Source organism: Daktulosphaira vitifoliae, unplaced genomic scaffold (assembly GCF_025091365.1).
Source record: "Daktulosphaira vitifoliae isolate Bord-2020 unplaced genomic scaffold, ASM2509136v1 Scaffold_2, whole genome shotgun sequence".
Classification (NCBI taxonomy): Eukaryota; Metazoa; Arthropoda; class Insecta; order Hemiptera; family Phylloxeridae; genus Daktulosphaira; species Daktulosphaira vitifoliae.
Genome location: NW_026099573.1, coordinates 40706992 through 40730259, shown reverse-complemented (window position 1 = coordinate 40730259; position 23268 = coordinate 40706992). Strand labels below are relative to the sequence as shown.

The window sequence follows — 23268 nt, the reverse complement described above, 5'->3', positions numbered from 1 at the left end:
CTCAAATATGATATCAGTAATAATTTTAAATAATATTAATTCATTATGTGTATTAAGATATCAAAGCCGTCATTAAGTTATTAGGTCCATCTATTTTTTTTAAATTGTTCTCTTCATCAAATTATCATGCATAATTAACAATTTTAAAATTAAATTACAATCATTTTAGTATAACTTAAAAGTTGAATGTTAAAAGAATTTATTAAGTTCTTTCTTAATAAATACAATGTTATAATATTAAATTTCTATAATATCATATATATATATAGATATTTTTTCTTTTCAAAAATCTTTTCTTTTTTTCTTGTTTGTCTACTCGTAAAACAAATACCAAATCACACAAATTAAAATGGCAGAAACTAGACAACTTAATTTCCCCCGGTATGCTCACGTTGAAGGGCATACTGATGTTTGTTATTCTGAAGATGGGAAGTAAGTTTTTTATCTAAATTTATATTTTTCATAAATTTGAAAAGAAATTTTATATTAGTGCCTAACAATTATCATTATGATTCATTTAAGATAATCAATAATTTTTGTTTAGATACTTGATAACTTGTGGCCAAGATGGTGATGTAAGAATATGGAACGGTATAGAAGATAGTGATCCTATAGAAAAGTGCGTGGGTAACCAAGCTTATACTATACACCAAAAAGTACTTACTTTACCAATTGTTAAATGATTATTTTAATAAAAATTTATTGTATCTTTTTAAGGGTGAATTTTTGTATGTTGGCAATGACCATCATGCTCTTGAAGTTCATACCTTTCCAGAAGCTGAACTCATTGATACTCTAACTAGGTTTACTGCACCAGTATGTTGTTTAGATTCATCCAAAGATGGTCAATTAATTGCAGCGGGAGGATGGTATTTCTTAAATATTTTTATAAAAAAAATTTCCAATTGTATTAAAAATATATTTGCTTAGTGATTCTGTCATTCAAGTTGTAAATAAAAATACAAGAGCAGTTATAAATTTCAATGGTCATAAAAGTCCAATTCTATCAGTTAAAATAGATCCAGCATCTGAATTTTTAGTAATATATAATTTTCACTTAATCCAGCCATCGGCCAATTTTTAAAGTTATAATTTTTCAAAGGCATCAGCATGTTGTGACGGAAGTGTCAAAGTATGGAGTATAGAAACTAAAAATGTTATACAAGAATGGTCAAATGTATTTTTAAAAAGTAATGCTTTTCATCATTCAAAAATCAAATGTACTCCTCATTGGGAACCTAAAGAAGGAAATTTATTAGCTATACCTTTTGATAAAGAAATAAAATTTTTTCAAAGAGGGGTTTGGCGAGAACTATTTGTAGTTCATGACTATCGTTTGTCTAATCAAGTAAATTAATAAATATTTGTATACTTATTAATAATTCAACAAAATTGCACTTTTTTTAAATATTTTTTGGTCAAAACTTTATTATCATCATAATTATAGTTATATTTTATCATATAAATATCATTGAATATAATAACTGAAAATTTAATAACATTTTACAATGATTTTTTTATAGTATAGATGTAATAAATTTAATGCATATGTTTATCATAGTATATACTATTAAATGAGAGTATAATTTTTATTATGTAAGCTACAGTATAATATAGTAAGGTACTGTGTACTATTTGTTTTTCAACAATTTCTTTGCCTTTTCAATAGGCCAATGATTTCTTGTACATTTTATTATTTTCAAATAATATTCTAAATTACATTGATTTATAACCTACATAAATTTTAAGTTATATTTTGAAATTTTTTATGTAGGAAATCACAGTTATAAGTTGGTCAAAATGTGGAAGATATATAGCTGCTGGAACAAACACAGGTTATATAATTGTGTGGAATATTTCATCCAAAATAGTTGTATTACATGCTGAATGTAAAGAGCGTCATTCTATTAGAAGTCTAGTTTGGTGTCCTCAAAAAGGGACAAATACAATAGCTTACTGTGATGATCATGGACAACTTGGTTTAATTGAAAATGCATGTTCAGATGATGATATTTTAGATGAAAATATTAAAATGGTACTCTAATATCTATTTTAATATTTACTATATTATCGTCTCTTATACCTCAGTAGTGCATATCTCAAATTTTGATAAAATGAGATTTTTATCATACTTATGAAGTTTTTTTAATATTTATTATTCTACAAATCTTTTGCCAGACATATAGTTTTACTAAATAAATAATATTATAAATTAACACAGTTTTTATTTAAATATGTATAGTTTAATTTTTTTTTTTTTTTTTGAGTATCCCAAAAACTGAGCTATGAACTGTTGCAGTATAAACAACAATATGAAAAAGATCATAGTGATATTTTAAAACAGAAATTTTGTTTTATGAATGCTTATTACTTAGGCCTCTGATGATGTTCTTGATTCTGATTTATTATTGGATGATGAAGAATCAGGAGATAATGTTATATCTCTTGAGAAAATAAAAAATGAATCTGGTTTTGGATTATTAAATGATTATAAATCAGATGACAATGAAAATAGTAATTTATCATCAAAGTATCTTCCACAAATAGTTGCCCCAATCGTTAACTTACAGAAATCATTTCAACCCTGTTCTACGCCTATTCATTTACAAAGACGATTTATGGTAATATGTTTAATTTAATTTATACTATTAATGTTGACATATATTAATCATGTATTTAATGCAAAATTAATTTAGATTTTTAATGACGTTGGCTATGCTCGTCAAACCAATACTGAAGAAGAAAATGTTATTGATGTTGATTTTCATGATAACACTATTCATCATGCTTTTCGTATAAAAAATGTTTTAAATCATACTTTAGCTGCAATGAGTAAAGATGCATTAGTATTGGGATGTGAAACCCAAGATGATTTACCGAGGTATATTTTTGGTTATTATGTTAGTAGCCTCAAAATATAATGTTAAGACTAAAATTTTAAATTGTTAATCAAAATATTCATAATTTTGACAAATAGCAAACTTGTGTGTATTTTGCTTAATTCCTGGGATGGAAACCGTGAATGGTCTGTTGATTTACCTGAGAATGAAGATATTGTTGGATTAGCAGTAACTACAGAATGGATAGCAGTTGCTACCTCTTACCGCTTTCTTCGATTATTTACAATAGCTGGTGGACAAAGAGAAATTGTTTCAATACCAGGCTCTATTGTAGCTATCAGTGGATCTGAAAATCGTCTTGTAGTTGTGCACCATTGTGGATCCCGTATTTTTATTTAATATTCTTTTCATAGTTTAAAATCTAAATATAATAATTTAACTTTTATAGCTATCCCAGAAGAGCAAAATTTGCGTTACTGTGTTTATAAGATTGATGATCAAGTAGAAGAAGTTTATACCGGATTTGTTCCATTAACACCAAAAAGTACACTTAGGTGGATTGGTTTTTCTGATTATGGTTCATTGTGTATTTTGGATTCAATAGGAACACTCCAAATATTGCTAAAATCATATTGGACTCCATTGTGTTATGTTGATAATTCAGTAATATTTATTCCTTTATTAATAATTTGTTTTCTTAATTGTATTACACAATTAGAATTATTCTTTAGTGGAAAGATTCTACAAATCATTACTTTATTATTGGTGTAAGTGAAGCACGTCAAGACATACGGTGTATTCTTTGTAAAGGATCATATTATCCTTCAACAACACCTCATCCATTTTTAAATGAAATACCATGGCAGGCATGTTTAATATACTTTTAACCCCACTGCAATCAGCTATAAATAAATATTTTTCAAAATGTGTAGATTCCATTATGTGATATAAATCAAGAAAAAGGTGAATTTGAAGAGAAATATTGGAGATCACATATAGCTTTAGAAATATTACCAGAAAATGATGGCCAACAATACCGTAAAGAATTTATGACAATGTTTTTAAAACTCTTTGCTGTTAGTTATTTTCATAAGTCTTCTATTTAAGTCTTAAATTTGAAGTTTGATGTTATTTTTAATAATTATATAGTTAGCGTGTAAGAGTGGTCATAATATGAGAGCATTAGATCTTTGCAAATTAATCAAATCAGAACAGTCCCTGAATTTAGCCTTGAAGTATGCAATGCGTATTGGGAATAGCAACTTATGTGAAAAAATCACTAAGATTATAGAAAATAATTCAGAAATTGAAAATTTAGCTCCAGAGCCCTTCAATGAACGACTATTAAAAACTCAATCATATAATACACAAACATCATCTTTGCAGTAATATTTTTTTTTTTTTAGAATAACATTTTTTTTTAATATGAAATTTTATTATATAGACCTAATACAAACTACAATTCTCAGCAGTCCCAAGATTTATTTTCTGAAAAATATGATTCTTGCAATGACAATAATGTTGGTGAGTTATTCTTTTAAGTTATTAATATTATATATCAAATTGGTTTTAGTTAAATGTTTATTTACTTTTAGACATCTTTTATAAAAATATGCATAATCACTTTTTTTTTTTTGCTTAGTTTAATAGTGTTATTAATCAATTTTTTTGTCAAATGAATAAATATTTGACTTATTTTTATATTTTGTGTATCATTTCCAATAGAAATAAAGTCCTGATTTTTAAATTTCTACATTTTTTGGAAACAAAAAATCCTTTTCAGTAAATTTAAATAATAATGTGAAAAACTTGTCAAATATAATTGTTGATAATCGTAAATATTAATTCCAGAATCTTCAAGTATATTAGAAACTATTAAAAAAAAAAAAAATCATGATTTAATGAATGAGTCAAGTGATATAGATCGAGCTATCAATCCTTTTCAAAAAAGATCTGATGACCAAGCAAATATATCTGCTATGACTGTATCACCATTGGATTCAGTAATATACCTAAATTTCTACTAATATAAAACTATAATTGATATTCACTAGGTTTAATTTATTACATTTAAATCATTTTACTTTTTAGAAAAATGAATTTATAATTCATAACAAGAAAAGAAAATCAGATTTAAATGACAGTACAAGTGCTGATGATTCATCAATTATAAAATCAAAAAAACCTAAAGGAGTATCTAAATTATCATCTTTTGTTTTTAAGAAAAATTAACAACAACATTGTATGTTGAATACATTTAATTTTAGTTTTTTTTTATAAACCTAATTTATTATAAATAAAATATACATTATATTAGTAAAAATATTTTTTTTTTTTTTTTAGCTATCAAACTTTACTATATTATAGGTGTTAAATATAAAAAAATTATTCGGTCAATCGATTTATAAATTTATAAATTATATTATACAAAAAAAAATGTTTGTGACATTGAATTACTCCAGGGCCCCTTTAAAATGTATAGATTTTTAAAATATGATTGTTTTAAAGATGCTTGGTATATTTTAGGTCTTTCCTAAAATAGTATATCTTTAAATGTCTCACCTATAGAGTTTTTGGCGCTGAAACTGGGCCTCTCAATATTCATTTATTTTATTTTATTTTAACATAGGGAACAAGCCCGAGAAAAACTCACAACTACATTATTTGTAAAGTGTTTGCATTTTCATTAGTATAAAAGTGATGAGATGTTTCCCATAATCCCTAAGAAGTTACTGATTACAATTTTAAATACAGTAATAGGAAAAGATATTTACTAAAATAATGATTGAACGAATTATACAATTATTAAATTAAAGCTTATAGTCAAACTTTATCTATGACATGACGAATGAAGTGTCTATTGCAATTTGCATTAAGAGGACGCCATACGGGTAAACGAAACAACGATATGACCAAAAGAATGAGCTTTTAGATGTTTTACAAACACCTAATTCTTCAAACACCTATCAATCATTTCAGATAGTATGCGCGTACCTTAACGGCCGCCTAATATTACTCTGTAGCGGCACGTCTACTACTGACAGTTTTCTGTAGCTTACATATTATTTTCATTGATAAAGTACACATGTTATTAGATAATAGAACAAGAAAAAAACGCTTTTCTGGGTGAACAACTTAGCTTGCTCCGATTTTCAAAATTTTCTTTTCCAACGAAAGTACTCGGTTACGAGTAATTTAAATCATTTAAAAATGATTGGCGAAGATCGGAAAATTTTTACCGCTCATTCGCGAATGTTTAAAATTTCTACCTTAAGGTTTGAAATTTTCATCAGACCCGCACAAAGACATTTTTGAAATATCATAAAAAAATGTATTTTTCTAGAAGCCCGCACGCATGTTTCGAATTAGGTTATTGTCTCATTTTTGCGCATATATGTAAGGTTCAGTAAGTAAGCAAACGGTTTTCTATTGTTCTCATTGTATGTAACAATTGACCTGTTTCCTTACTTACTAAAAATTCTGTATATTTTGACTGTGAATTTGAGAAAAATTAATTTTTAAATCAATTTTAAAAAAAATTCATATTTAATACATAGTTGTCACATATTGATTGGGTTAGATTATTAATTATCTTTTTCTTTTGATATTATGTTACTTATTTTTATATTTTGTTTATTAAGTATACAGATACATTCTGAAGATTTTTTGTATATTATATTTTTAAACAGTATACGTATACTGTTTATATATATATATATATATATAGAGTGGATGTTGCTACTTTTATAACTAAATATGTATATGTCAATAACATAATGTAAATCCCAAGTTGCGTGTAGATTCACATACAGACTTTAAGGAAACACCATGAATAGAATTAGAAAGAATAAAAGAATGGTATGAGAATGTCATCGAGGAACATTTTTAAATATTAAGAGTAAAGCCAAGGGACTCAAGACTAAACTGTATAGGTCAGCTGGAGGATAAGACAATAAGTTTATATGAAAGTACAGTTTTATGTCATGGACTACAATGAGCAATATAGTGTAGTGAAGAATGAAAGCAGAATAATTAACAAACAAGTCAATGAAGGGAAGAGAGAAAACAGCGTCTTAAGAAACCCCAGATGTAGGATAGAAAACACCATGAACTGAAACGAATTGGGATTGGTCATGAACACAACCAGGATATTATTTTATAACAAAATTTCTAATTTTTATAAAGGTTAAATCAGCTTATTTATGTCTAATCTACATACCATAACACTTTGAAGAGTATTGTGAGCTTTTATTTTACAAATAAATAATTTGTCAATTGTACAAGATTTATTTATTAATACAAAAAAAACAACATAGCAAAAGTGAAGGTATAATACAAAAACAAAAATTCAGGTAACAAAAAATAAAAATTTAAAACAAAATACATAGTGATTAGAAACTAATAATTTTTCACAATATGTCTGAAATTGTATAATTATACATGTTTCAACATTTTATACAGCACAAAACACTGATACAATGAAAAAACACACATTTTTTATTGAACCATAGATATACGAGTATATTCATAAATTATTTTAAGTATCGCGCATAATATACATGATACTAAAATTATTTTTATTAGTTACATAAAAATAAGCCATGAATGGAACATAATTAAACTATTTTAATTGTTATTATTAAGAGATCAGAAGGACTTCTATAAAATTGATTATTTGTCGTAATTAAACTATAAAACAAAACTTTGCTACTTTAAAATATAAAAATTTTAATTGTATGAACATATAATACTTTGATTTTTTAGTTGAAATCATTTCACCATAATTTTTATTTTTTTAAACAAATGTTATATAAATTTAATTTACACAAAAATTATCTAATTAATTAACTATGTCATTAAGTTTTTTCCTAGACTAATTGGCAGTGCATAATTCACGTTTAAAATGGATACTGATGTAAAAAAAACTATTCTAGATACAATTTACTTAACAATTATTTTAAAATATTTTACAATTATTTAAATATATGTACAATACATATGTGAAAAAAAAATATTTACATATTTCTTTTGTTCCTGCATTATAAGCAATTTAGTTTATGATTTTCTATATTGAAAGCAATTAATTTACACAATTAATTTCGATAAATACATTTTTTTCTTTTATATACATTAAGACTGAATCCATTAACTATAAAAATATAAAATATAATGAGAAAATATTTTTTCTTTTAATCATTTCAAACTTCAATAATAATTGTAATACATCTTAGAAAATATTATGATTTCACCAACATTGATAACATTAGAATAATGTTTTAATATAACAACATTTGAATCATCAAAAGGCAATTGTTTGTTTTCTCATCAATTATTTGGTAATCAGGGTTGACTTTGACGAATATCTAAAAAAAATGGTACAATTAAAAATAATAGATAAAAAACGTTATTTAAAATTAAAATATTATATAATTATGGTTATTAATTATTGATATCAAAAAAAGAAGTTCACTTTGTTGTGTATATTGAACATTTATTTTTCAATTTTCTACCAAAATGAATAACCTTTGTTATTTATTAATTTTTTAAAGAGTAGCCAACCCTTTGTAGTTGGAATAACAGAAAAGAAGATTTATTAATTTTAAAATAATTCAGTCTAATATTAATTATTAAAATATGATAAAATTGTATGGTTTTATTTGTTACCAGAAGTTTTTCTTCTATATATTTTCCCAAACTTTAACATATATTTTTTTATATAAAGTTCCACCTTGTGTTTTACGCTTTCACTAATTTTTAAATCTTCAACACTTTTGGCCTGAAGTTCTTTAAATAAAATATTTGCATTGAGCTATAAAAATAAAAAATTACAATAGTAACATTTTATGAACTTAAACATTTTTCTTAAAATTATTATTTACCTTTTTAGCTAAATATTTGAAATCTTCGTCATTTTTTATGCGACCCTGTTTACATGATTTCTTTACATACGAATCTAGAACTTTTACAATAACTGTAGCCATAGCATGGTAAAAATCAATAACAAACTTCATCTCTCTTTGACTATCAGGTATTAGTGTAAGTACTTCAACGGGTAAAGACATCATACTTTCAGGAAGTTTACATTTACGTATTGACTTTAAAGAATCAATTTGAGTACGTTTCAAATAATCTCTAACAATAGGATCATCAACAATTAAACGGTTTTTTTTTGGTTTTATGCTAGATTTGAAGTTTTCAACTATAGGGTCAATCAGTTTACTATTTAATTTATCCTGAACTTTTGAAATAGTTGAATAATTTATACATAGTGAATTAGCTAGATGTTTTATATTTTGTTCTTCTTCTGTAGTAGAGATGATATCTGTTTTATTAAATGGTGAACATTTCATAAGAGGCTTTTGCTTAATTTCAGGTGTACTTAAAATGGTGGAGCTGGTTGAATTTAAAGATGTACTAGGTATTAATTTTTCCACAGAATTCTGTAATAAATCAAAATTGTTTACTTCAGATGATGGTGGTGGTAAAGGTTTTTTAAAAAGCACATCATCACTATCCTTTATAGTAATTTCAGATTTTGTAGTTTTATTAGAATCTATAATCCTTCTTTTATTTTCACCAGGTTTACATTTCTGAAAAAGTTTTCTTTTAGAAGTTTTACGATTGCTTTTTACATGATTTGATATGCTTATTTTAGGTTTGTTTATTTCTGACTCTAAACTATTATTAATCTTTAACAACTGCAATGAATTTTGATATTTCATATAAAAATTTTGTTTGAACACATTAATGACACCCCCTTTTTCATTGGTTTTCAACTTGGCACATAAGGAATTTTTCACAACAGGAACTAATTTATTATATAAATCCATTTCTTTTATTACATTGTGAGTATAAAGTTGAGTGTCTGAATTGACATTAATAGTAAATTTATTTAAAGTACTACATTTTTTATTTAAACCATTTAAAAGTTTACAAGCTAATTTATTAGTGTTTTTTGTTTCTATGGTCTGCATATTATATAAACTATTAATGTTAAGACACCGATTACTAGAAAGTAGTTTTTCATTATAAAAGAAAACTGGATTGCTACTATTTTCACAAGTATTGTCCAAATACTCAGTCTTTTTCTCCTTAATTCTAAAAACATTTTTTTCTTTTTTTTTAGAAAATGACTTTAATTGTGTCTTCATTTTTTTAATTTTTATAATATTAGATGGTTGAATAGAATAAAAATGACTTCCTATTTTCAAATTTCTAAATAAACTTGTAAGATTTGTATTTACTGAAACTGTTTTTTTTATAGCAGATAATGATATTTTTATAGGAGATCTATCAATATAACTTTCTCCAGATGATTTAACTAAATTTTTTAGACCTTTATCAAAAAGCTTGTTAATATTATTATTTGCCTGTTCATATAACATTTCAAATGACAAATCTGATGATATATCATCAACTAATGATATAATCATTGCACTACAATCAGATTTTTTTTCTGATAAAATACATTCTTTTGATTGGTTCAATAAAGTCTTATCACTTCTTTCTTTTATTATTTGTTGCATAAATTTATTTTGTTCAATAATACTTGGATACTGAGCTTCATAATTAACATTTTCTGGGTTCATGATATGCAGAGAAAATGAAAAAGAATTAATTGTTTCATTAGCATTTTCATTATTGGACGATTTTAATTCTTTTTTTTCAATTGATGGAGGAGCTCTACTTAGCAAGGATTGTAAAATGGGTTCGTCATGAAGATCATTAATTGTAGGAGGTGTAAATCTCCATTTTTTATTATTTGTCACAATCTCTTTAATTGGAAAATATTTAGGTTTCTCAGATTCAACTAAATTCAACAAGGATAATTTTTCTGGCTGGCTAGAGGCTAATGAAGTATCTGTTGATTTAGCTGTAAAAACACATTTATTTATGTAAATATTGGATATTTAAGCAGTTTTAAAAATTAAAGAACAATATTATTGAGAACATCTATGATTAATATACTATTTATCTATTGTAGTTTAAGTACAATAAAAGTTTAATAGCAAAAATAATTGATGCACATTTCATAACTAAATTTATAGTAATACTTGTTGTCCTGTTTCATAAACTACCAAGAAATCCTTTATTTTTTCTTAAAATTTAATAAAACAATACAAAATGTTTTCAAACACCCAAAAATAGCCATATCTTGACATACTATGCAGACACCAAGTTATCATTGACAGACTCAGAATTGGACACGCACACACCTAACTCATGGATATTTAATGAACAACAGTACTCCACCAATATGGGAGATTTGTAGAGTCACTAACTCTGTCAAACATATTCTCACAAATTGTCAAAAGTATGAAATCAAAGAGTCACATGGGATACTTCACCTCTCCCAAACACTGAAAAAAGACCATAACTCTGTACAAAACATGACAAAATTCCTCAAAGCTACTGAACTATTTGACTTAATATAATATCTGTGTAAATTATGTGCTAATGACCAACTTTCATTCACTTTCATTGTTCAAAAAAACTAAAGATTTTGTTAAAGGAAACTGTGGGGTTATAAATTACTTTTAAGGAGGGGGCAAAATGACAAATAAAAAATCAAAAGATAATTAAGTAGATAGGCCTATTACCAACCCATAACCACATTTTAGGAATATAAAGGTATTCTAAATATCCCCAAGACATAAATTAAAACCACTATATTTATAAATTCCCAAGGAAACACGCCTCATAGTTTAGGAGCCACTGTAGTGGCTACTAAAAGTTCATAGTAAATTAATTTTTCTGTAAAAATTTGTACTATCTTTAATATTATTCCCAAATAGAACATTATAATATAATATTAAAAACTCAAGGTTAATTTTAAATCTATCTTTTACTCTATGTTTAGTTAAGTTTAGTTTTATATTTATTTATTATATTTTTTAATTAATAAATAAATCTGACCTATTCAAAAGAAAACAATATTTTATGTACAAAAAATAAATGTTCCCAATAAAATTAACTTTATACATTTTTTGTAAATAATAAAAAAACATTAATTTCTATCCAAAAAATTATTTCTTAAAAATAGGAAATAGTTGCAAAGAGCCCAACTATGTATAAAAATTTTATTCCCTACTTACAATCGTTAAAATAAAACATTACCTCCAACAATCTCATTCCATTTTAATTTATTAGGTAAAATATCACTTCCAATTGTAGGAATATCTTGTTGCACACTCAGTGATGAATATTTAGCATTTGAACGAATTTTTATTTTATCAATGAAACATTTGCTCTCTTTTAGAGAATAAATTTTATTGGATTTTAATGCTACACATTCTTGATGTTTTTTATTCCATTCAAATACGGCTTTATTTCTAAAACAAAAAAAAAAAAATCATAACTGTAACAATTTAGTATATACAAGGTGTTTGATTAAGAATAAGAATATAAGAATATGCATCTATTAATAAAAATGAATTATTATTTAGGAAAAAAAATTATACTACTATTAAATAGTACAGAGGTATTTTCAATAACATTTTTTCTGGGATTATTTAAAATTAGACATTTTTAGTGGTTTTTGAGTGTTTTATTCTTAATGCAATTATCCAGTATACAAAAAGTAAGGAAATGGGTAAATTGTTACAATGAGAACAAAATAGAAACCACCCTATTCTTTACTTATTAAATATTCTATATAATGAACTCTAGAAGATGTATTCTTTCTAAATCTTGAATGTTTCTATTATTTTGTACTTATAGTACTTTATCTAAAAGAACCAACTTGTAGAAAAAATGAGCTCATGTAAAATAATAACAAATTTTTCCAAACTTTTTACATTATACCTATGTGATATATAAAAATAAAAAAAAAATTCTTTATTTACATACAATTTTAATCATAAAAGGAAATATATTTTATGAAAAAGATCATATAACCAGGATTTGGCTATAGAAATTTATAAATAACCTATTTTTACTTACTTATCAATATTTTCTTGTTGCTTTTGGAATTTTAATATTTTGCTGAACGTTTCCATAGATGTAGCACGACGATGATTATCATTTTCAGAAAAACGAATGTTTCTAAAATAAATAAGACACCAAAATTAAGTCTTGAAAAACAATAAACTAATTATAATAAAAAATTATAACATTTTATTAAAACGTTAACAAAACATTGAGGTTGGAGTATTAATTCAACCATAAAGTAAACTGATAAAAATGAAAAACTTAAATTTTTACTTTTTGATTTTTTTGTTTGTTGTTTATAAATAAGAGAAATTCAAACAACTTATGCTAAAATATAATAAATCTAATTAAATAATATTTATCAGATTACAATTTATGACGTACTAAACTTTTTTTAACATCATATAGTAATTTATTTATAAATTGTAGATAAACTACAAAATAAAATCATAAAGAACACAAAATTTGTAATAAAGTTAATAAAACCATTAATATTTTAGTATATGGCAATAATCTAAAACATTCATTGTAAAATGTCACTGATTAAATCTGTATCATTGAAACATTGATTTAATAAATAATAACTTTATAGTTTAACTTTACTATTAAGAATTAGTTTTTATTCCATTCCGACTACTGTTATCAATATTAATGAATAATCTATAAATGTTAAATATTTTCTAATAATAGAATCCTTGTAGAAAGAACAAAAAAATTATATTGCCTAATTGCAAAAATAGTAGCAAAACTCAAGAAAATTTAATCAATGATATTGATTAAACTAAAACTTAAATATAAATCTACAAGGAATTACAGATTAAATGTTGACTTATCAATTAGTTTACTTACTTAATAGTACAAAGTTTATTCTGAACATTTTCATATGAAAATACAGTACTAGCTGTTGGAGTTATTGGTTTACCAAAATGATATTGATTACCTTGCTCAGAATTTTGTATACACCTGAAATAAAAAACAAATTTTCAACTTTATAAAATAGTTTTATAAATATTCTAAAATGTTGACAAAATATTTTATTCTTTTTCAGAGTTCTATTTAGATATAAAATAAAACAGGTATAATAATAAACATATAAAATATTAATATATAAACAGTTGAATAGATATAGCTGACAACTCTTACAACTTTTGATACAATTAAAATTTGAATATAAGCATTTTTTTTGTTATTTATTTTGTAATAATTTTTCTAATAAGAAAAAAAATTTTTAATGTTTTAAAATTTTTAAATTTCAAAATAGTATTTTTTAGAGTTTTCCTTACTATAAATTAAACCTATTAAATAGGTCAATAATAACTTTAGGATGAGAACTTATTTGGTTACAAGCATTTTAATACATAAAGTGAGTAGGTAGAGCAGATGGGTACAGTTGTTAAAATATGTTTTAACAGTCTTAAAATGCTAAAATTATTTAAAAAAAACATTACAATGAAATTTTAATTATATTAAAAGTTATAAAAATTGCCAGTTAGATCTGTTCCAATTGTATTTTCTATATACAGAGTGCTAAAAAATTGAGGAAACAGTTCAACTGTTACAAACAATCAGAATAGAAATCCGTTTCATAACTTACTGAACAGCCTATTATATAAACATAGAATAATGACATAACTCAAAAATTTTTCTGATTTTTGCATCAATACGGGTAATAAACACTACATTTTCATTGAGAAAAGTATCATTCAAATAGGTGTATTAGTTTTGACATGACAGTCTTGTGTTAAACTAATTTACCATTAATAAGTATACAAATATTAATTTTAGTTTATCTCTTGTAAAATTTGTATTTTTTTTTCTTGAGCTATGCCATTAATTTTTGTAATTAGACAATATCATTTTTTTTGTTTTTTCTACTTTTAGTAGCAGGTATACTTTAAAACGATCTTAATTCAATTATTATTGAAAATAATTAACATTTAGTTTATTCATTAATATTGATAACTGTAATCAAAATAGGTAAAAAACTAATTCTTAATGGTAAAATTAAACTATAAAGTCATTTATTCAATATTAAGTTAACTAAAATATTAATTTTTAAGTATTATACATGTTATATAGGATATTCTCAATGTTTTGACAAATCTAATAAATATTTTTTAATGTTAGGATTAAATATTGTAAAAATTTGAAAATTTTCATGTTTATTTTATGGAATTAGAAGTCAAATAATATTTAGTACAAAAATAATGCGTTTTTTTTCTGTCCTTTTTCAGTACATATTTCAATGTTTAATACAGTAAATAAACACATAATATTTTTAATGTTCACAAACATTGAAATATTTTTCATAACTTAAAAAAATATTTTTTTAAATAAATCAAAATATATTATTTCTGAAGATACATTCGTAGTCTTTAAGAAGAATAATAATCTTAAGAAAAGTAATGCTAAATATTTAGTAGATCAAAAGTTTTTAGGTTTATTCAAACATCATTAAACACCCTATGTATGTAACCTAAATTATATATAAACTTAATTGCTTCAAAAGTTTAAAAATATTACTTACGATTTGATTTGTGTAAAAACTGGTTTCTTTGCAACAGCATTATTAGTAATTGCTAAAAAAACACATAATTTGATTATCGTAAAAATTTATTAAAGAACTTTGATATAGCTAACAAGGCAGTTTTTTTAATTACTGTAAAATTTGTGGGATTGTAAGAATTTTTCATTAAGCTAAATGTCACTATATTCTGAGTAGAATATATTTTAAACACTCATTTTATCCAAAATAATCCTCCTCAATTTAAAATTCCTCAATAAAAAATAGATTTAAACACTTACTTTCTTTAGGACGTTCTAATTTTGGAATTTTAAACACCATTTTTAAAATAATCCATTTCTTCCATAAAATTCTGGCAGCAAGCATCAATAGTGATATATTTTCTTCATCAGGTAACAATTTCTCAACTTCTTTTCCATGTTCTTCACTTCTTGCAACAGGAAAATCCAAGCTAAATAAATTAAATTACAACTAAATCTTTAAAACATGTTTAATTATTATTTTATTTAATATTAATATTATTTTAAATATTCCTATAAATTTGTAGGGTAACAAAAAATACCAGATCTATTGAAAATAGAAAAAACAGATATTATAACAAAAATTGTAACAACAGAACCCAATAAACAAATGATGCTTAGGCAAACTACCTAGCACAATTGGTAACATGTCATATCTTAGTGTGTAGCTACTGGGCTTTGATTTTGTTGCACTGGGCTAGGTAGGTTTTCTTATTGTCCCTGTTAAAAGCTATATTTTTTAAGAGGGGACATTAAACAAAAAAAATATAACTATCTCTCTAAGCACTAATACAATAAAGAGTTTTAATATATAGTGCAAGTTGCAAACATATGACAAATTCAATTAAATGACTTTTTATCCTATCATCATTTGTTAACATTTTTTTTAATAACTATTACTTGTTATATATTGCATACGAAGCACATTTTTTATTATAATTGTTCTAAAATTATTATCAACCCATCCAAATAAAATAAAGGCTAAAAAATAGCTATTTCAAAATTAAAAAAAAAATAGTAATAAATTGTTTTATATTTTTTCTTATTAGTGATAAATAATAAAGAACTTACTTTGAATATAATCTAAGAAAGCAATAGTTATTTCAAAAAATATTTAAATTAAATGATAATTGGATTAAAAGTTGTTGGATTTGTCACATTTTTGTGATTCACCTGTATACTAACAGTGAATAATTACCTCTTGAGAATACTTTGTCAGGAAAAGCATTATTTACCCATTTTAGAATTGGTCACATACAAATAACCCACCAATATTTCATAAAAAAGAGGACCCTACTATACTCATTATGTAATGAAATAATGACTGTAAAACAAAGTCTAATAAAATGCAGATGATATTAAAAAACTAAAGAAATATACATTTCACTAAATTGCACAAAATTATTAAAAATATGTCACATCAATAAAATAATTCATTTCTAAATATTTTTATGGTAAAAATTACTTCTCTATAGCATTTTTTATATTAATTGGTATATTAGCCCACTCAGCAACAATATCCAAAACTTTAGATTTTGTTATAGTATTCCTGTTTGATATTGGAAGTTCTGAAAGAGTTTGAATGATCTGTAAACAAATTAGTCATATAATTCATTAATAAACAAAATAATATAAATTTTCATAAAATTTTACCAAGAAATATAATTACTTACATCTAATTTTAAATTTTCATCATTGTTTGAAGTCATCCAAGTATGTATTATACTTAAACCATTAAAATTCATAAATAATCTTTTGCAGTTAAAATCATGTTCACGAATAAATTTTAAAATATGAGACCTGCTCATAGTATCTGTGATATGAACCATTAATTTGTTTAAATTTAATGTGGCTTTTTCCAAATCAATTCGATTTTTGTTTTTTATATTACTTATATCTGTCAATTGTTTGTCAAGCTATAAACAATAATATTTAATATATAATACAGAAAATAGAAAACTAAATTAGTTGGAAAATAATTAAATTTACATCTCTCAATCGTTTCTTATCTTTGTTTGTTATTTTCTTGACATTTATTTTATTTTTCCTTTCAATGTGTTCTTCTGGTTTTATAGATGTCATATCGTCTTCATCATTTTCATCACTTTCATCAGAGCTACTGGGTTCACCAGATCTGGACTTTTTACTAATATAACCTCGACATTTTGAAGAACCACAATAACATTTTTGCTGAGCAGCATCCCTATAAATAGAATATTTAAGTGTTCAATCATCTTAGCTAAATATTTTTTTATAAATTAAAAAATATATGTACCCAAATATTTGAAAACTATAGTCAAAAGTTATTTCTTCTCCTTTCTTTATGTTTTTTGAACTAAAAAATCCCATACGAGATTCTCCCAAAACATGCCACTGTAAAAATAGAATTAAAAAAAAAAATAAGTTTAAATTCATAATCAAATAAAATAATAATGTTAAGAAAAACTAATAAAATAACACAATTACTTAAAATAGTTACATCTAAATAGCAAAAGTTAGAATTACAGTGACATATTTTCACAATCCAAGGAGGTCTGAACATCCTCCAATGGACGTAAAAAACACAGTATCCGAGGTTGTGGAGTGGCGAACTCCACAAAACAAAATTCCTATGGCACTGGAATAATAGGTCAAGGGAAGACAAGGGTATTTAGACAAACCAAATTTATATTTTTTTTCAAAATAATTGAATGATAATTTTGGTTAATTCAACATAATTCAACATCCTAAATCTAACTTTTTTGAAATATTTTTGTGATTTATTAATGTGATATTTAATAAAATAAAAATATTATATAGATTAGTATATATATATATATATATATATAAAAATTCAAAAGTGTTGAAAAATACTTCTATTTCAGGAGATATAGTAGTTCACAATAAATGGATTTACTTATAGCAGAGTGTAACTTGAATTTATAACATTTTAAAAATTTATAAAATTGCATACAATATATGTTATAATGCTGTTATAGTCAATTTTATATTTCAAAAAAATTTAAAACATACTTTTTCAGCAATACAGTTAGGTTCACAACTATGATTGATAAACCTGGTAATATTGCCTTTACATGTAGCATCTATTACTTCATCGTGTTTTAATTGAACCATATAGTTATTATTTTTATATAGCCTTTTTTTCATTCTTCTTATCATTTCATGTTGATCAATAACTTCACCCACATATTCATCCACAAATGATCCCCTAGAAAAATATAAAGTAATTAGTTAAAATGTAAAGCTGAGATAATAAGAAGGTAGTACTTTGTGAACACTGACACTAGTTCAATACTCAGTTAGATACGACTCTTAACTCAACAAGAAATAAACTCAATGATCAAAGTACCTTTTTCGGGAAACAGACTTATTATATCCTCTAAATCAGAACCCTTTTTTTAGTACCAGTGGTTTACAAGATAAAAAATGTAATGTCTTAAACTGTCATGGATTTTATAACAAACATATAAGTAACATAATGATAAAACAAATTTAACTTTTAAAAGTTAAAAATGAATCTCAATTATTGAAAAAAGCTTTGCTACTAGTAAAAATTGAGAAATGATATTCCAAAATATTATACACATTGTATCTTAAATACAACATGTATATGTAATGTATTACATATTTATAAAAATATATTCTTGGGAAGGGATTTTAAAAGAATTTCTTTAAAGAGTCCACTACAAAAGTATATAAAAGAGGGACCATAAGAGTTATCACTCTCCAATAATTAACATTATTTTTTAACAAAAATAGGTCTCTTGATAACAGAAATAAAAATTGCATACCTAATATATTCCATAATACACACCTATGTTATATACACAACATATTTTTTTATTGAAATTATTTATACTTTTTTTAAATGAAAACAACAATAAATTACTATATATTATATTAATTTAAAAGTACAAATTACTTAAAAAATAAAATTTATTTCATATAGTTAAGCTTACTTGGAAATATCTTCAAGAGCACATACTCCATAACCTTTATCTTCAGTTTTAACAATTTGTGTACGTTTAAATTGTTTATTTTGAAATTGTTTATTAGTACAAAGAGATTTTAATGAACAACCCGATCCACTGAAATTAAATATTTCAGAAAAACTTGTTCACATTTATTACTTAAATAACTTAAAATTTACATAGTTAAAATATTTATATTACCATTCAATATTTAATAGACGATTTAAACATCCTTCCCCACAACCAGGTTTTCCTTCCAACCAATCTTCTTTAGTATATGTACAGTCACATAAAACATTTGGATCAACATTAGTTGCCCTGAAAAAATAATTGAATTTTTTTTAAGATAAGTAAAAATATTAGTATACATCTGTATTTTTACTTAGATTTTAATCTACGCAACTCTTGAGCTTCAGCAGATGTATATTCACACATTTTACTTCTAAAAATTGCATATTTTTAATTAACCGATAAATATAATTTTAATGGGAAAATCAAACTACTTTTAATACATACCGATCAGGTCTATAAAGGTTATTGTAAATTAATTTAAAATTTAAGATTTTTAATTTTTTTTCTAAATCTGGATCAGTTTTTCTTGCTTCTAACAGTTGAAACTCATTTTCTTGTCTTATTTTTTCTGCCAATAATAAGTAGTTAGTTTTAGAATCATCAAATTCCAAAATTTCTTCATCATCCAAAATATTTATGCGTTTTGTTTTTGTAGTTAATCGTTTGGAACGTCTTCTTTTACCTTCATATTCTTCATTTTTTATAGTATCAACATGATTTGAAAAGTCAAATGGTAATAATGATGAATTTTCTGTACTTAAAACTTTGTTTAAATTATCTAAACTTCTGTATGAAATGTTTTGTTTAATCCAATCATTTTCATCAAGTTCTAAAGGGACACTTTTTGAGCGAATTTGTCTAATAAATCCATTATGAGGAAGTTCATTTATTATATTTATTTCAGAATCTGTCAATAAATCATATTTTTCATCAAAATCTTCATAATTATGCTGATATACAAGATATCTCCAAATAACAGTATCTAAAAGCATACAATTTGGAAAACTTCGGCTACGTTTTAATTCTGTTCTAAATTTTTTATCCAAATCATTAAGTTCACATTTCTCAACTTGAGTTGGCCCACCTTCTAAATATGATAAGCTTTTCCAAGGCTTATTAATTTTTAAATCTTCATTCTCAACCAATAAATTTTTTAAACTAGAATACTTGAAATTTTTAGAAAGAGAATTTCGTCTGACTGAAATTAATGATAATTTCTCTTCACTTTTTGATTTTTTTAAACTCATTGGAATATTCCAATTCACACCATCAAGTTCAAGAAAAATGTATTTATTTTCATCACAATTTTTTACTGTACATTTGGAATCGGTAGAATATTCATATTCTCTAGGCAAAATTTCATTTAAATGAATATCAATATTAGGCGATTTTAAAGCTTCATTTACAATATTTTTATTATGTGAATATGGTAATAAGACTTCATTAATCTCAATATTACTACTAAAATTATCAGTTTTAATACCCATTGAAATATTGTCTGTTAAACCACTTTGAATACTTAATATGCTGTTATTGGACATTATATTAAAGCTGTTAAAATCTGATAATTCGGAACCTATATTCATGTTCAATTTGCTTAACTCAGAATCATTAGATATATCTGATTGGCAGGAATTATTTAACTTTTTTTTTGCTCTATGCTTAATTGATGTGAGACTATTTTTTTTAGGTCTTCCTCTCCCTCTTTTAATAATTGGTGCAGTGTTTGGTAACACATCTGATACTTGTTTTCTAACCAAAGTAGATTCTTCATTTTGGGGTAGCATACCAACATATTTATCATTATTTTCTGAAGTACGAACTATTTCACTATTAGAAATAATAAGAGTGTCATTATCAAGAGAATTATCATTACTTATATCTGATACATGAGAAGTTTCATCAGCAACTATTATTTTTCTAGGTCTTCCTCTTTTTCTTTTTACTTCTAAATTTTTAAAAGAATTCGTCATATCTACATAACCATTTTCTTTTACTAATTTTTTGCTTTGTTTAATTGATAATTTTGAAATTTTATTTTTAATTGAAGTGTTCTTCATTGATTCAATAATTATATCACTTGAATTAGTTTTATGAGAATATTTTAGGAGATTGTTTTTAGAAAATGAATTTTTTGTAGGTAAAATCTCTTTGCTTTCAGATTTCATCTCCATTTGACATGTACGAGTCCATCTAGACTTTACTTTGACTGGTTTATTATATTTTTCAAATTTTATATTATAATTATCTGAATTTACTACATTGGAAATAAAAACATCATATGTTGCTGTTGTTTTATCACATTTAGGTGGAGTTAGATAATCTTCATAAATCTGTTGTTGTTTTATATTAGTTAAACAATCATTATTAGTGTCTTCAATATTTAAATTATTTTGATCTACAGAAATACTCTTTAAGTCAGAAGAATAACTTGGAGGGGTTGAACAATTTTCAATTTTTTTTCTTGATCTTCTAATTATATTGGTATTTCCTTCTAAGGACTCATCCATATTGAGATATAAACCATTCTAAAAAAATAATAATATAGTAATTATAATGTAATAAAATCAAAATAACATATTTTTTAACTTCAGAGATAAAAAACATATTTTTTTAAATATTATTCAATCTAAAATTATCTTTGACTAATTATAAATGTAAAAACAATTATCATGTGAAAAATTCTAATGCATTAGATTCTATTTTAAATATGCTCAAAATTTAGAGTACTTAAAATATCTTATAAAATTTTAAATTCAATTTTGATTATATTTATTTATTATTTATTTAATAATTTTTATACACTAATAACTCCTGTGTATCACTTTCTTTTTCCTATTTAAATATTAGATAAACAAAATATAAATATTCAACATCATTACAAAAATTTAAAGTTTAAATTAGAAAAAAATAATTTAAAATACACATTAGATTAAATGAAATATATAAAACAATAATAACTATTAACTCGAAATGTATCAATATGTAGATTATTATAAAATAATAAAACGAAATCAAAGATTATTTTTTCAAATTACCTGGTAAAAATGCCTTATAATTTTTCACGTTGATAGCTATGTACAATTATTGGTGAAATTAATAATCTAAGGATCATTTTATGGATATAAAGTCTACTACTAGAAACAATAATTTTTTTAATAAAATTTTGCGACTATTGCTATCAAACATCCATAATTGTGAAGTTAGCAATTTCTTTGTAGCAATTTTTAATCAGATACACGCACAGGTTACCGCCCGGTTATCGCCTGAATGTTACAGCACCCGCCTCTAGATGACGCTACTCATTCTACAAAAATATTATATTGTATTGAATATAGTATTAGTCGTGACTTAGAACAATGTATCTAAGTCCCGGGACAATGTCTGATTACTCTATATTATAAAAATATAAGTATAAGGCTTATACACACGAATCTATAGGTTCACATATTATATATAGCTATTATATTGTTTTTGATATCAGTGACATAAATCAGGGGGCTATAGTCGCCCCTTTGATCAATTATACTAATAACAGACTTTGTATTTAATAAGTCTATGTGATTAACAAAAAAAAAAAAACAAATAGACCAATTGAATAATTAAAAAGCTGCTAGTGAGCTTTTTGTCGGGCTGCAACAGCAACGTGTCTCCTACTTGCATAACGACTGGTTACAGTTGCAAAGGTCGCCACCACCTAGGTGAGGTGTTACACCTATCAGATATGATAACCGGACCATAGGTGGAATTTAATTTTAAGTTAATTAATAGTTAATTTATCGTTATATATGTAAATGATTATAACACCTTGAGGTTTATTAACCACAACTATAATAAATAAAGTTGTAAGTGGTTGATATGTGAAACACGCCGTAGCCCGTGTCTAAATTAAGGAACAGGGATACAATACA

At 24.4% G+C, this 23268-nt stretch overlaps 2 protein-coding genes across 3 annotated transcripts; one reads left to right on the top strand and one right to left on the bottom strand.

The window, feature by feature from the left end:
• Positions 1–39: 39 nt before the first annotated feature.
• Positions 40–5148, top strand: LOC126897379 (WD repeat and HMG-box DNA-binding protein 1). The gene is made up of 16 exons (XM_050670918.1): positions 40–432; positions 545–656; positions 718–869; positions 931–1039; positions 1103–1348; positions 1775–2035; positions 2376–2621; positions 2697–2881; positions 2978–3225; positions 3289–3503; positions 3572–3706; positions 3773–3916; positions 3990–4225; positions 4285–4364; positions 4692–4843; positions 4932–5148. The coding sequence occupies exons 1-16, from the start codon at positions 350–352 to the stop codon at positions 5070–5072; spliced, it is 2745 nt and encodes a 914-aa protein (XP_050526875.1). The 5' UTR covers positions 40–349; the 3' UTR covers positions 5073–5148.
• Positions 5149–7153: 2005 nt separating this feature from the next.
• Positions 7154–22559, bottom strand: LOC126897539 (uncharacterized). Of its 2 annotated transcripts, none has more exons than XM_050671225.1 (18): positions 22396–22559; positions 19802–21885; positions 19668–19727; positions 19487–19603; positions 19274–19402; positions 18327–18522; positions 17590–17687; positions 17304–17517; positions 16988–17230; positions 16780–16901; positions 15576–15724; positions 15298–15349; positions 13620–13733; positions 12783–12884; positions 11958–12172; positions 8720–10713; positions 8505–8649; positions 7154–8203 (listed from the first exon to the last, which is right to left on the bottom strand). In XM_050671225.1, the coding sequence occupies exons 2-18, from the start codon at positions 21865–21867 to the stop codon at positions 8181–8183; spliced, it is 6039 nt and encodes a 2012-aa protein (XP_050527182.1). In that variant the 5' UTR covers positions 21868–21885; positions 22396–22559; the 3' UTR covers positions 7154–8180. The 2 variants fall into 2 exon arrangements, with proteins under 2 accessions (XP_050527182.1, XP_050527181.1); XM_050671224.1 differs by having other exon boundaries at positions 7155–8203; positions 15576–15745.
• Positions 22560–23268: the final 709 nt, after the last annotated feature.

Coding starts and splice junctions, on each gene's coding strand:
- LOC126897379 (XM_050670918.1), top strand. CDS start 350: ATGGCAGAAACTAGACAACTTAATTTCCCCCGGTATGCTCACGTTGAA. Junction 657..717: donor CTTATACTATACACCAAAAA/GTACTTACTTTA, acceptor TATCTTTTTAAG/GGTGAATTTTTGTATGTTGG. Junction 3,707..3,772: donor TAAATGAAATACCATGGCAG/GCATGTTTAATA, acceptor CAAAATGTGTAG/ATTCCATTATGTGATATAAA.
- LOC126897539 (XM_050671224.1), bottom strand. CDS start 21,867: ATGGATGAGTCCTTAGAAGGAAATACCAATATAATTAGAAGATCAAGA. Junction 12,173..12,782: donor CAACAAGAAAATATTGATAA/GTAAGTAAAAAT, acceptor TTTTTGTTTTAG/AAATAAAGCCGTATTTGAAT. Junction 8,204..8,504: donor ATATAGAAGAAAAACTTCTG/GTAACAAATAAA, acceptor CATTTTTTTTAG/ATATTCGTCAAAGTCAACCC.